The sequence below is a fragment of the Podarcis pityusensis genome, assembly GCF_964106645.2.
Source record: "Podarcis pityusensis genome assembly, chromosome: 7".
Lineage (NCBI taxonomy): Eukaryota > Metazoa > Chordata > Lepidosauria > Squamata > Lacertidae > Podarcis > Podarcis pityusensis.
This window is the reverse complement of record NC_138031.1, coordinates 22,256,476-22,270,447: the sequence shown is the minus strand read 5'-3', so window position 1 is coordinate 22,270,447 and position 13,972 is coordinate 22,256,476. Positions and strand designations below refer to the sequence as shown.

General features: G+C 42.3%; 1 protein-coding gene across 43 annotated transcripts in view; it reads left to right on the top strand.

The window, feature by feature from the left end:
- RIMS2 (regulating synaptic membrane exocytosis 2) overlaps nt 1-13,972 on the top strand; it is a 350,853-nt gene that overhangs the window by 333,711 nt on the left and 3,170 nt on the right. For all 43 annotated transcript variants that reach the window (XM_081013749.1, XM_081013716.1, XM_081013719.1 and 40 more), the window contains 4 exons: nt 8,664-8,805; nt 10,437-10,549; nt 10,669-10,770; nt 12,685-12,824. In XM_081013749.1, the coding sequence (XP_080869875.1) occupies nt 8,664-8,805; nt 10,437-10,549; nt 10,669-10,770; nt 12,685-12,824 (497 nt within the window). The remainder of the gene's footprint in view (nt 1-8,663; nt 8,806-10,436; nt 10,550-10,668; nt 10,771-12,684; nt 12,825-13,972) is intronic.

The following is a 13,972-nucleotide window of genomic DNA, read 5'->3' as shown; positions in this document are numbered from 1 at the left end:
TTAGGTAAGAAAGTGTAGGAGGGCAGCTGTGCTTGCTATTGGTGGTCCAGTATTAGTTCAAAAGCGGAGTTTTCCACTGATACTTTGTGGATGCATTTGTCTAGGTTGGTCATCCGGACTGGTAAAATCTGTGGATGCTAGTCTGACATTCCTTTTGTGGGTTTTGAATTTACCGTATTTTTGTTATGACCAGTGGCTAAAACAATAACATTTTCTTTCATTGGCAGTTGGTGTTTTATGGATTTGACTGTGTGACCTCTTTGAATTGATTGGCTTGCTTAGCATCATGCAGAAATTTCTCATGAAAGGTCAAGGCCATTTCATCCTCTGTTTTCACTGCTCTATTGTACAATCAAGGACAATAGTTCTGTTCTGCTGTTTGGTTTGGACAGGGGGAAGGACACAGTAGTCCAAATGTGGTTATAAGGCAAATGATGTCTTCAAAATCTGAAGCTGCTCTTGCAGCCTTACCAAAATACATGGGTCAGAATATTAATAAATGGTATTTCTGCCAAAAAATGATGCAGGTATGCTTGCATAAGCTTGAATATGTAGAACCACCTCTTCCAGCAACAATATGGCCTGTGTTGTGTGCACATACTGATCTTCACATGAATTCAAATTTGATCACATTTTAAATGCCTCTCCCATATTAAAAATGTAGTCCTGCAAGAGCTTCACATTCAAACATGGTGCATGTGTGTGTCTAAATGAGGACTTTTCTCTCCAACACGGCAGAGATATTTTTTTATCTGGAAGACAATGGAGACGCGAAACCTGAATTTTGTAGTGGTACAGATTCATTTTATTTTTTACAATATGTAGATCTATCCTGAGTTACCGTATTTTTCGCTCTATTGGACGCACCGGACCACAGGACGCACCTAGTTTTTAGAGGGGGAAATCAAGGAAAAAAATATTATCCCCCCCCCAGCCCCAAAGAGCAACGGACAGGCTGCATGCAGCCTGTCCACTTCTCCCAGAGCTTCTCGGGGCTGCGGGGGAAGCCCGGGTTCCCCCCCCCAGCCCCAAAGAGCAAAGAAGCCAAGACAGTGCGCGGGATCTATAGCCGCGCAACCTCTCCAGCCAGGAGCTAAACCTCTCCAGTGCAGCTAAAGAAGACAAGGCAGCAAGCGCGATCCATCCCGCTCACTGCCTTGGCTTCTTCTTTAGCCTTGCACAGCATCTTTAGTCCTGCGCAACGGGATGGATTGCGCCCGCTGTCCACCGGGGCTGGACTAGATGACTCCTGGGGTTCCCTTCCAACCCTGCAATTCTATGACCTCGGAAGGTGTTTGGGTCTCCACCACTGGAGGCTTTTAAGCAGCGGTTGGGGGACCGTCTGCCTGGCGTTCTTTAGCTGTGATTCCTACATTGTGAGGGGGCTGGGCTAGATGACCCTTGGGTGGCCCTCCCAACTCTATACAGTCCTACAGTTCTGCGGCAGGAGATCCACAGCCACTTCACACAATGCCCACTCCCAATTTTCATCTGAGAGACATGTGTCTCTCAGTACCCCCCTACCTGCCACACTTCCCCCACCCCACTTAAGCTGAGGGAATTCCTGCCCAGAGAAACTCCCAGCAATCAAGGAGGAGGAATCCGCTGCAGCCGTGAGCAGCGGAGGATCCATGGTCCCCTTCCTTCTCTCCTCCGTGGTTGCTTTGAAGAAGGAAAGTGGGAGAGGAGCTGCTTACACGAGTGTAAGCTGCTCCCCTCCCACTTTGCTGCTTCAAAGCAATTACGGAGGAGGAATCCGCTGAAGCCTCCAGCAGCGGAGGATCCATGGTCCCCTTCCTTCTCTCCTCCGTAGTTGCTTTGAAGGAGGAAAGTGGGAGAGGAGCTGCTTACACGAGTGTAAGCTGCTCCCCTCCCACTTTGCTGCTTCAAAGGGAGCCCGGGAGGAGGGAATCTGCTGCAGCCTCGAGCAGCGAAGAGGATCCATGGGTCCCCTCTTTCCCTCCTCCGTGGTTGCTTTGAAGCAGGAAAGTGGGAGAGGAGCTGCTTACACGAGTGTAAACTGCCCCCCTCCCACTTTCCTGCTTCAAAGCAATTACGGAGGAGGAATCCGCTGAAGCCTCCAGCAGCGGAGGATCCATGGTCCCCTTCCTTCCCTCCTCCGTAGTTGCTTTGAAGGAGGAAAGTGGGAGAGGAGCTGCTTACACGAGTGTAAGCTGCTCCCCTCCCACTTTGCTGCTTCAAAGGGAGCCCGGGAGGAGGGAATCTGCTGCAGCCTCGAGCAGCGAAGAGGATCCATGGGTCCCCTCTTTCCCTCCTCCGTGGTTGCTTTGAAGCAGGAAAGTGGGAGAGGAGCTGCTTACACGAGTGTAAGCTGCTCCCCTCCCACTTTGCTGCTTCAAAGGGAGCCCGGGAGGAGGGAATCTGCTGCAGCCTCGAGCAGCGAAGAGGATCCATGAGTCCCCTCTTTCCCTCCTCCGTGGTTGCTTTGAAGCAGGAAAGTGGGAGAGGAGCTGCTTACACGAGTGTAAGCTGCTCCCCTCCCACATTGCCGCTTCAAAGGGAGCCCGGGAGGAGGGAATCTGCTGCAGCTTCCCCCAACTCCCGCAGAAGCCGCGCGCTCTTTAAAGGGGCTGTGCGGCTTCTCCTGGCTTTTCTGGGAGGTGGGGGGATTCCCCCACCTCGTAGAAAAGCCCGCAGGAGCCGCACAGCCTTTAAAGAGGGTGCCGCTCTTGGGGGCTTTTCCCCCAGGAGGGAGAAGGGACTGCTGCAGCCAGTCAGTCCCTTCTCCCTCCTAGAGAAAAGTCCGCAAGAGCGCACGAAGCTTGTGTGCGGCTCTTGAGGGCTTTTCCCGCCTGCCTCCCCCCTGCATTCGCTCCATAGGACGCACACACATTTTCCCTTGCTTTTTAGGAGGGAAAAAGTGCGTCCTATGGTGCGAAAAATACGGTACATATGCCATAGACAGAACGACTACTTCAACTGTGATAATTGCTTTTGAAATTTTTCTTCTTTTATCTTTACAGGTTTTTGCATCAGAGCAAAAACAAAAAAGGATTATCCCTCTCATTCATTTGCCCATTTCCCAACAGATGTTACCTCTTGCAACTGCTCAACCCCCCCCACCCCCATCACAGGGTGCTTTTTCAGCACCTTTCAGGCCAACTTTGTGTTACTTTTCAAATTGCTGATTCAAATTGCAAGTATCTAAGTGGGTTTTAGTGCTTGCTGCACCATAATCTGCCTGTATCTAGTTCTGTACTTTCGTGCACGTTACTATATCTGGATGTTTTTACCCTTTTCTCTCATTTACTGAAATGGACTTCAAATGCTGATGAACTGAAGTGCCAAGAAGATCTTTATCTAACATTAGAACACACACACACACACACACACACACACACACAAACATGTGTCCTATATGGATACTTTATTTTCAGCCAAAATAATACAGTAGAGACATGCTGGTTTTTAAACAAGGATTTAAAATCTGAAGTCCTTTAGCACATAGTTGATGTGTGAGAAATAGAAGCTAAGTTTGGACAGCAGGTGAGAACATTGGCATTTCTCAAGAGCCATCTGTAAAAATAGGCCTTAAAATGGGGTCAGCTGTGTACAATCTGTGTTCCATACAGCCATCTCCTCTGAGGTCAAAATTTATTATATTAAATTTTAACAAAGGCTACCAAACTATTTTAGTATATTTAGTACATTGTTTTTAAGATGTCTCACACATTTGTCAATGTTTGCCTACACAGTAGGGGGTTTGAACATATAAACAGATTGTAAACCTGCATGGGATGGTACTATGCATAGCTTCCATATGTATAGGCTGTGCCTAGCTGCACCAGTCCACACACACACACACACACACACACTTTTCAGGTTTATACATATCACTAATTTCACAATCATTTTAACATTTCAAAACTTGACTTCCTTCCCCCTCTTTCTGCTGTTCGTTAAATTTATTTTTAATATCTTCTGCATATCCACATAAGTTTGCTCATTTATTCATCTACTTTCAATATATACTCCTATGAAACTGCAGGTTATTACAAGAATGCTGCCAATGTTCTTATCTGTTTATAATTTATCTGCAAATATTCAATAAGCCATTTCCATTATTTTATTAAAAAGTTTGCTATCTTGATTTCTTATTCTTCTGGTAAGTTTAGCCATTTCTGCGTATTCCATAAGTTTTTGTATCCATTCTTCCTTTGCTGGGTCTTCTGCTTATTTCCATTTTGCGGCGAGTAACATTCTTGCCTCTGTAGTAGCATACATGAATAAGCTTCTGTACAGTTTGGGTAGTTCTGTCCCTATAATTCCCAAAAGAAAAGCTGGGTGTGTTTTTTTACAAACATTATTTTAAACATCCTTTTCAATTCATTATATATCATTTCCCAGTAAGCTTTAACCTTACTACAAGACCACCATTTATGATAAAAAGAACCTTCTTTCTCTTTACATTTCCAACACTTATTTGATTTAGATTTAGACATTTTTGCCAGTTTACTCGGTGTTAGATACCATTGATATATCATTTTCATATAATTTTCTCTTAGACCATAACATGCTGTAAATTTTATATCCCTATTTCACAATCGTTCCCATTCTTCCATGTCTATATTATGACCAATATCTATTGCCCAATGTATCATTGAGGATTTTACTTGCTCATTCTTTGTCTCCTGTTCGAATAATATTTTATACATTTTAGACAGCACTTTCACATCACATTCCAACAGGTCTCTCTCCAGTTGTGATATTTTCTCCCAAACCCTTGTATCCTATCTTTCTTAAATACTTCATTCAAATGATGATATTGTATCCATGTTGTTAATTTCCCTGATAATTCCTTAAATTCTTTTAATTTATACTCTCCTCTCTCTTGTTTTAATAAATTTCTGTAAGTTTTCCACCCTTACAGTACGGTTGGAAGGGTAGCTGCACCAATTCAGATATGAAGATGCAGTTCAGTGAGACATATTTGCATGCAGATGGCCATTCACAAGCACATACAGCTATTGAAATCCTACCCATTTTCTATCTATGTCTCAATCCATATAGGAATTCAAAACTCCAGGTGCTAGTAATAGATGCCCACCTGGTCACCCATGACACTTGATTCCACAGTGGCTACCTCTGGATTAGGGCCACTTTGTGTGGTAGTTTCTTGCATCCATGAGAGCACCGGCAGGTGTCACAATCAATATTTGTAGCTAATACATAGTGTCCTTCAAAATGAAAACAAAAAAGCTACATAACTTTCAGAACCCAATTTTTTTTAACAAAATAATGGAGCCCTGTGATATTCAGCATTCACACTTTATGGAAATGTTTTCTGCCCGTGGGACTACAGAATTGCTACTGAAATTAATGCACAAGCAGCATAAAACAGGAGAATAATGATACAGCAGTAGTTATTTATTTAGAGTTGCTTAATATTTACCAGCCGTTGTTAATTAACTCCTGGGTGGGGTTTTTTGGGGGGGATGTGTGATAATGCTTGACAACATCTGCATCCCTAACCTTCCTTTGGAATGAATATAAATTAAATGTACTTGCATGTTTACTCCAAAGCATGACAGCTTGTATTATAATAATGATTAAATCATGTGAAGATGACCTTAAATAATTTTGCATATCAAATCTAAAGCAGTTGTTTGTGGTGAATACTATTCCATATGAGACCTCCTTATGTATGTAGCTTTAGTTCCAAATTGGAACAAGGTTGTCTAGAGATGCCCATTGATCCCCTGGAAGAATAGCATGCAGTTGAATCACATACATGCCTACTTAGAGGTAAGCCTAATTTTGCTTAGTGGAACTTACTCTGAAGTATGTGTGTACAGATGTGCAGCCTTGATCTGTTCCTGCTGCAAGTGTCGCATTAAGAGTTGACTCTCACAACTGACCTGCATGAGGCTAGCAGGGGTTTTTTCTGCCCAGTTTTATACTATGATTACAGGTCAGCTGAAGTATTTATACTTCTCTGTGGCCTTTGTGCAGACATACATACAGCAGTGTTCTGAGACATCATGTGAAGAACCCAACCCGAAACCCCAGAGCACATATGCTCTAGGCAGGGGCGAGGAACCATCACCCTCAGCCAGCATGGCAAATGATCAGAGATTATGCGACTTGCAGTCCAACAACATCTGGAGGCCATGAGTTCCCCGTCCCCAGTGCCAGTCCCAGGCTCTTTTGCATCCAGGTCAAGGCTACCTACTTGAATCCTTCCCCGCCCCCCAAATGCTAATTTTGATTTAAAAAAGAAGTCTTGTAGAAAAAAACTGAAAAGCACAAAACTTGAAACCACTAATTTAACTGCAATAATAAGTAATACAACAGTCTCTGATTATCTTTCTCAAATACAAAGAAAATCATTTAGCACACAAATCATTTTGTGCATTGTTATGTAAAAAATGTAAGTCTCTTAAAAGTTTCAATATCAGGCGCATCAAAATCTCACGTTGCCTGCCTTTTCATTTTCAGATTTTGTCACCGATTCTGTCAGGGCCAGTGCTGATGCTTGGACATGTTCAATTCTTATAGTTGCCAAGCCAACTAATCTCTTTTGCAACATTGTTGAGTACAGGCAGTGGCGACCATTTTGCGCACGTCCAGTTGATGTGCGACCGCCAACATGCAGTCCTTTTGGATCCAGAAGAGGGCAGAGCAGACTTATGTGCACTGCACACGGGAGCCAGGCATGAAACCCCTGCACAAAATGGTCACCGCCTGTATATGTAAGCTATCACACACCACTTGCCACTGATACTGGAAGTGTGAGGAGGATCCTTAGAGCAACAGAAACATCAGGCACATTATCCAGGAGTTTTTGCTTGTAGTATGAAGAGAAATACTCCTTGTGGTGGCATAGACTTTGGAAGTCTTAAACTATTGCTGTAAGTTCACAGCACAGATGTTCAGCGTCAGTATCTTTGTTTCCATTATGCAGCAATGGTTTTTCCAAATTCTTGCAGGCCTTATATGCATCTTCAGGAGTAGGAAGTAGAAGGCCAAATATATTATATTTATATTGGAATTATATTGTTGTAGCTGCTGGAATCTCTCTTCAACAGGTTGTATGCCCATGTCTAAGACCAGGGCTGCCAACTTGAACAACACATAAGCCCTGTCCCACATAATCAATCACATGACACGGTGCATGCACACTATTTGAATGGCAATGCCCATCAACTGGGGGCTGGCCCACTCAAATATTTTATTTGGGGTGCCGAAGGGACCTCGGTCCCTAACAGTTGGTTCCTATGTCTAAGACAGCATAGTAGAAACCTACTTTGAATTTCTGCTTTGGATCTTATGGGCCGCATAAGGGTCATTGGAAGGATAAATTGCAGTGGAAGAGAAACATGAACACATAACTGGTTTGAAACAGCACTTTTGTAGACCTCATCAGGCAGATTTTGTATACCAAGTTGCTTGCAGATCAGGTGTGCCAAGTTCTTGAAGTTGTTGTTGGTTGACTCCAAATGGCTACTTGCATGAGTAGAAGAAGGCATTTCCACTCACACAAAAGGGGGTCTTATTTCTTCATCAATTGATCTCCAGCTACAGTCATGGCACATTTCATATCATTCTCTGTTCTTCATAGTGGCAGAAGGGGACACGAGGCAAGAAAGCTCAATATCATGGTTTGAATGTCATTTATTGTCCCTACAGTAAAGCCCACTGGCATTTTTCTGTTATTTTAGGATTTTTTATTATTATTATTACTGAGTCAATAACATTGTGCTTGCTGTACTGTAAGGTAGCCTCTGCCAACCAGGTGCAGGTGTCTTCCAGGTGCAGGTGCAGCTGTGCGGCTGATGCTCATGGAAGTTGTAGTCCAGAACATCTGGAGGTCACCAGGGTGACAGAGGTTGCGCTGAATTTAAAGCATATGAACATAATAGGCTGAAACCAAGCAGACACAGTTACTGCTCCACCCACTGCCAGCTTTAGCCCTGAACAGATTACCCCAAGGGTATTCAGTGCTCAACAGAAAAAGCTTCCCCATACCTGCTATATGGAATATATTTAAAGCATTCTTCACCATACTAAAACAACAATAATGAAACAAATTGACTGTAAAGTCTTTTGAGCTTTGGTCATGCTGATAATGGAAGACATGGAGGAGAAAGCATACAAATACAAATGAATTCAAGTGACAACTGACATGTTTGCATCCACATCTTACTTCAATTTTTTGGGGAGGGTTAGCTTCCAATGCTTAGTTAAGATTTGAGCTCAATGGGTCTGTCTTCTTAGTAGACATGTACAAAATTAAGCTGTGCATTGGCTAAATAGAAGTAAAATACAATGGTTATTATAATGGCTGCCATGATAAATTTTGGTTTTGACAATGCTGCTTTGGTGCAATTTTTGGAGAGAAATGGTCGCTAAGCGAAGTTATTTTCATGCATACAGTATGTACATCTGGTTAACTGTAGGAGTTTGATATGTTTCAAGATCAGCCTTTCATGTTCCCTCTCATTGTTCCCATAAAAAGCATTTAAGTTATAGAACCACCATTTGTGATGTAATTCAGTTGCACAAGGGTGCAACTATAATTTTTAAAAATATGATTTCCAAAAAAAAGATGCTGACACAATAGGGATTATGTCGTTCTCTTCCAGGTATTCTGTTTATTGTAAAGATGCGATACTACTAAGCATTTCATTATATTTCTTTAGAAGCAGGTGGCAAAAAGTTAAAGAGCACAGTCCAGAGAAGCACAGAAACTGGGTTAGCTGTGGAGATGAGAAACTGGATGACACGTCAAGCCAGCCGGGAATCCACAGACGGCAGCATGAACAGTTACAGCTCAGAGGGGAAGTAAGTCCGAGACGTTTGTTATAAAGTTCCGATCTTTGGAAAGAAACCAAGCATCACTGATTCCTTTTTCTACTGCAGATTGTTTGTCATGCTGGGCAATCCCCAATTTGTGCAGGGGTTGCATTTCTGCCCCCCCCCCCCACGTCAGCGGAGAATGTGTAAGCCCTCCCCGTTACACACACACACCCCACACACCCTTTTCCGGTCATTTCCAGGTTGCAGTGATGTGCATGATCACATGTGCATTGAACAAGTGTAAAATGGCCGTTGCTTGTAGTGTGCCCTCCTCTCTTATAGGGGAATGCACGTAAAGGAAGGACATAGTTAATATATGCCTGTGGTGTGTTTGTATCAAGGGGAGGGAGCCTCTGGGCCTCCAGATGTTGTTGAACTCCGTTGGCCCTGACCAGCAAGAGCAGTGGCCAGGGATGCTGGGAGCTGTGGTGTAGCAATATATGGAGAATCACAGGCTCCCTACTTCTAGTTCATATGAAGAACAAAATAAGTAAATTGGAGGCAAGAGTTATACAGATTCTGTGGGAGTACCTTGAGGGTTTTTCATGTTTTAGGAGTAAGTGGTGATATTTGCTGAGTTTGGACATCACAAATGCAGTAGCTCATATTATACATATGCCCATAACGGTTGGTTTAGTTATGTAACAAAATTTGTATAGCACTTGAACTTCCAGAATCGTGTCAACTTTTCAGAACCAAAGCTAGAAACATTTGGCTTTACGTCAGACAGGCTAGTCAAAGAATGCAGTCAAAGAATGGATGCCTAAGAAGTATAAAAGGCCATTTTTCTGCCATAAACAAAATTGCATTTGGATTAGAAAATTAATTATTATTGGTAGTTACAGCCTGGAATCCGGGTTGCCCCTGGCTGAAAATCTGTATACCTCTAAGCGGTTTACAAAGATTTAAATGAATATAGAATAAAACATTAAACTTATTGATTTTAAAAAAAGTAAAAAATGGTATTTAAAATATTCAAAAGATGATTAAAATCAACAGCAGCTAAAAAGATATAAATCCTGTTAACTTCCACAAGTCTGTATAAGGGCTGGCCCAAATACAACATTTTCACAGGTGCTGAAAATAGAGTGAAGGCAAGTGCCTGATGTTAGCAGGCAGGGAGTGTGGGTGCTGCTCGCTAAATTATCAGTTTCTTAAAATTATGGGATGGGTATTGTGTCACACCTGTAACAGTGCCAGTTCCACAGCTTGAAGCAGGCAAGTGGGCATAAATGGGGCAAGGTGATCCTGTGAGTAAACTAGTCCCAAGCTTAAGGGCTTTATATACTAATAGTGACAGTTTGATCTTGCCCCAATAGCAAATAGGCAACCAGTGCAGATCTCTGAGTAGAGGTGTTAAATGCTGACAGGGCCTCACTCCTGTCAGTAACCGAGCCGCAGCATTCTGCAATAACTACAGACAAGGGAAACTCTTCATAAAGTGCATTGCAGTACTCCAATCTTGATGTCACCAGTGCCTAAACTTACTACTGTTTGTTGGTGCATATACGTAAGTGGATACCCTGTTGTAGGCCAGATCTGTAATACAGTATGCATAGCTTTGTTTTTATTATTTAGAAACTTGTTATTAAAAAAAATTGTTGTTTTCCCATTAGTTTGATTTTTCCTGGTGTGCGATTGGCTGCGGACAGCCAGTTCAGTGACTTTCTGGATGGACTTGGCCCTGCACAGCTTGTTGGTCGCCAAACACTGGCAACACCGGCAATGGGTAAGAAATTAATTTTGTTTATATGGCTGCAATTGGTGGGAAAAGATGGTTTCCCATGAATTACCTTACTTCTTTGTATCCTTAATTTGCAAGACATGGGTTTTTCTTTTCCTCCTTAGGCGATATCCAGGTTGGAATGATGGACAAAAAGGGACAGTTGGAGGTGGAAATAATACGAGCCCGAGGCCTTGTTGTAAAACCAGGTTCAAAGACACTGCCAGGTGAGAGAAATATCCTGAACCCCAAGCACATGGCAGCACATGAACATTCTGGTTCAGAAACTATTCTAGCCACAATAGCCAAAGGCTTGTCTCATAGGCCACCTCTATACAACTATTTTGCAAAAGCAGATTAATTGAACCTTCCAACTTCTCTGATATATCAATTTCATATATTAAATGCAGAAGTATTTTAACTATGTAGCTTCGACCCACGTAATCAATGGGCAAACGTATGGCAGTTCTTACTATTAGGGACCAGGATGATTTCCTATGAGACCAGCTGAGGTTCAAAGATTCCGCATCAGAGCAACATCTGAGGACTGGAGGAAGATTTCTAACAGCCTTGCTCTCTCGATTTGGTGGTAGATGGAACAGCAGCTGCCCAGTGTGAGGAACTTAGCCTTGTAGCTTTGGCAGCTGTTTCAGCTGCAGAGTGATGCTGAAACATTTGAGGACTGAGAGGAAACAAATACATGTTTGCCGCTGCTACTCCCCCCACCCCCTAGTAACTCATAACTACTTTATTGCATTTTAAATACATTGTAGACTATCTCAAGAACCTCAGGTAGTAGACAGGGTCTAAATAACTCCAAATAAAAATACTCTTAGACTGATAACCCCTTAGGCATACACAAAGTAGACCCACTGAAATCAATGGGCATAAGTCTTATTCTGAGTGTGACAAATGTTGGGTTAGTGGCTTTCCTTCTGGTTGTCCTGTCTGAGAACAGGATGCTGGAGTAGACCTTTGGCCTGATTCAGCAAGGCTGCTGTTAAAGTTCTTACGTTCCCCTATAGGGAAAGGGCTGTAGATCAGTGGTAGAGCTTCTGCTTTGCATGCAGAAGGTCCCAGGTTCAATCCCACACATCTCAAAGTAGGGCTGAGAGTCATTCCTGCCTGAAACCTTGGAGTACCACTACCAGCCAGTATATGTTCCCAGGCATCTAGAATTTCATTACAGTCATACCTTGGATTCCAAACGCCTTGGTGCTCAGACGTTTTGGCTCCCAAACGCCGCAAACCGGAATAGAGTGTTCTGGTTTGTGGACGTTCTTTGGAACCCAGACATCCGACGGTGCTTCTGCGGCATCCGATTGGCTGCAGGAGCTTCCTGCAGCCAATCAGAAGCCACGCTTTGGTTTCTGAACATTTTGGAAGTCGAACAGACTTCCGGAATGGATTCTGTTTGACTTCCGAGGTACGACTGTAACTGCATTTCTTAATACTGAAAATCACAACAAACTTGCCCTCTTTCCTTTATTCTGCCATGAAGCAATACAGTGGTACCTCGGGTTAAGAAGTTAATTCATTCTGGAAGTCCGTTCTTAACCTGAAACTGTTCTTAACCTGAAGCACCACTTTAGCTAATGGGGCCTCCCGCTGCAGCCGCACGATTTCTATTCTCATCCTGAAGCAAAGTTCTTAACCTGAGGTACTATTTCAGGGTTAGCGGAGTCTGTAACCTGAAGCATCTGTAACCTGAAGTGTCTGTAACCCGAGGTACCACTGTAGTGCCATTAATTCTTGAAAATCAGAATTGTCAGTCATGCCAGGACGAAGCTGTAAACAATAATAATTGACTGTTTTATGTTTTATTATTACAGTTGTATTTTCTCAGTTAAATGAATAATTACTGAGGCTGTTTTCTATATAGTGTATATAAAGACTGCAAAATATAATAAATAAACAAACATACCTGATTTGCTTCATTGTGCCACGGGAGGGAGAGAACCGAAGCAGGTTGGCTATCTAGAATGCCTTGGGAATAAATGCTCATAAATGAAATGTATTAGTGTGTGTTTAATTAAAGTATTTATCAGTTAAATGTCAGGATTTTGCATAAGGTGCTAAAACTGCATAGCTAATGTGCAAAAACTGGTGACTAACAGATCTTTATATTTTTCTCCCCAAAGCACCATATGTAAAGGTGTATCTATTAGAAAATGGAGTCTGTATAGCCAAAAAGAAAACAAAGGTGGCAAGAAAAACGCTGGAACCTCTTTACCAGCAGCTGTTGTCATTTGAAGAAAGTCCCCAAGGGAAAGTTTTACAGGTAATTTGCACCCTTAGCCATGCATATCTAAAACCCTTCCATTCTAGCATCATTAACTGAAATGCCTAAGTCTGACTGCTCCCTTATGCTGCTTTCTCACATAGCTGCCTCTTAAACTCTATTATTCTAAACTAAATCTCTGCAGATTAGTATTTTCCTGCAACACTAATTTTGAATCATATCCCATCTTACTAACACAACAAATCTTTAAGAGCAAATAGCCAGTTAATGAATAATGAATCGCAGGTGCTATCATTCTTAGTGTTTTATTTATTTCTATCAAGAAGATGCAACCAGTGTTTGATATTCCGTATAATTTGAGTGAGATGGCTTTATATTCTGTGCACTTTCTGCTGAGACAAACTGAGAGCTAAATCCAAGAAATGATCACTGAAAATGTTATGCTGGCAATTCTTAGGGATTCATTTCGCTCCCCTCTATAACAAAAGGAAGGTCCTGCCATTAATATGTGGCCAAGCAGCTCCTCAATTCCTGCTTGTTTCAGTATTAGTGCCTTAGTATTCTGTGAACTTTGGTGGAAAGCAGATTTGAAGAATATCAGAAATTATGGCAAAATTTAAGTTTGATCTCAGGACAGATTAATAACACTATGCACAGCATGGTAGCAGATAACTCATAAACTGAACACATGCTGGATTTTGTAGGATTTACTTCCAAATACATGTTCATATCAAGCTGCTTTAAACAGAGAAGAAGAGAGGGGTTGAAATTCTGTCAGGCTCAGCTCCAAAGGGTGTGTGTGTATGTGTAAATCCTTGTTTGTACATGAAGTAGAATAAAAATGAGGCATTTGAGGCTATTCTTGCCACAAGCTGGATTCCAAAAGTCAGGGTTATCTGGAGTTTGAGAGACCTCAGTAGGAAGATTAACAAGAGAAGAGTTCCAGAATATGTGTAACAGCACTTGGATCCATGCACAGTGATTGGGAGCCCAGCCCAGGTTTTGAGATTCTTGATCCTGATTGGTCTCTCTGAGCAAAGACACCATTTGTCACATTGCTCACCTTAGGAAATGGCAAGATTCTGAAACTTCCCATTTGTTGATTCTAGATCATCTTGTTAATTGACGTGAAGATTCTACTTCATTTTGCCCTGCTCCTAAAACCTATGTCTTCTTTTTTTTAACTC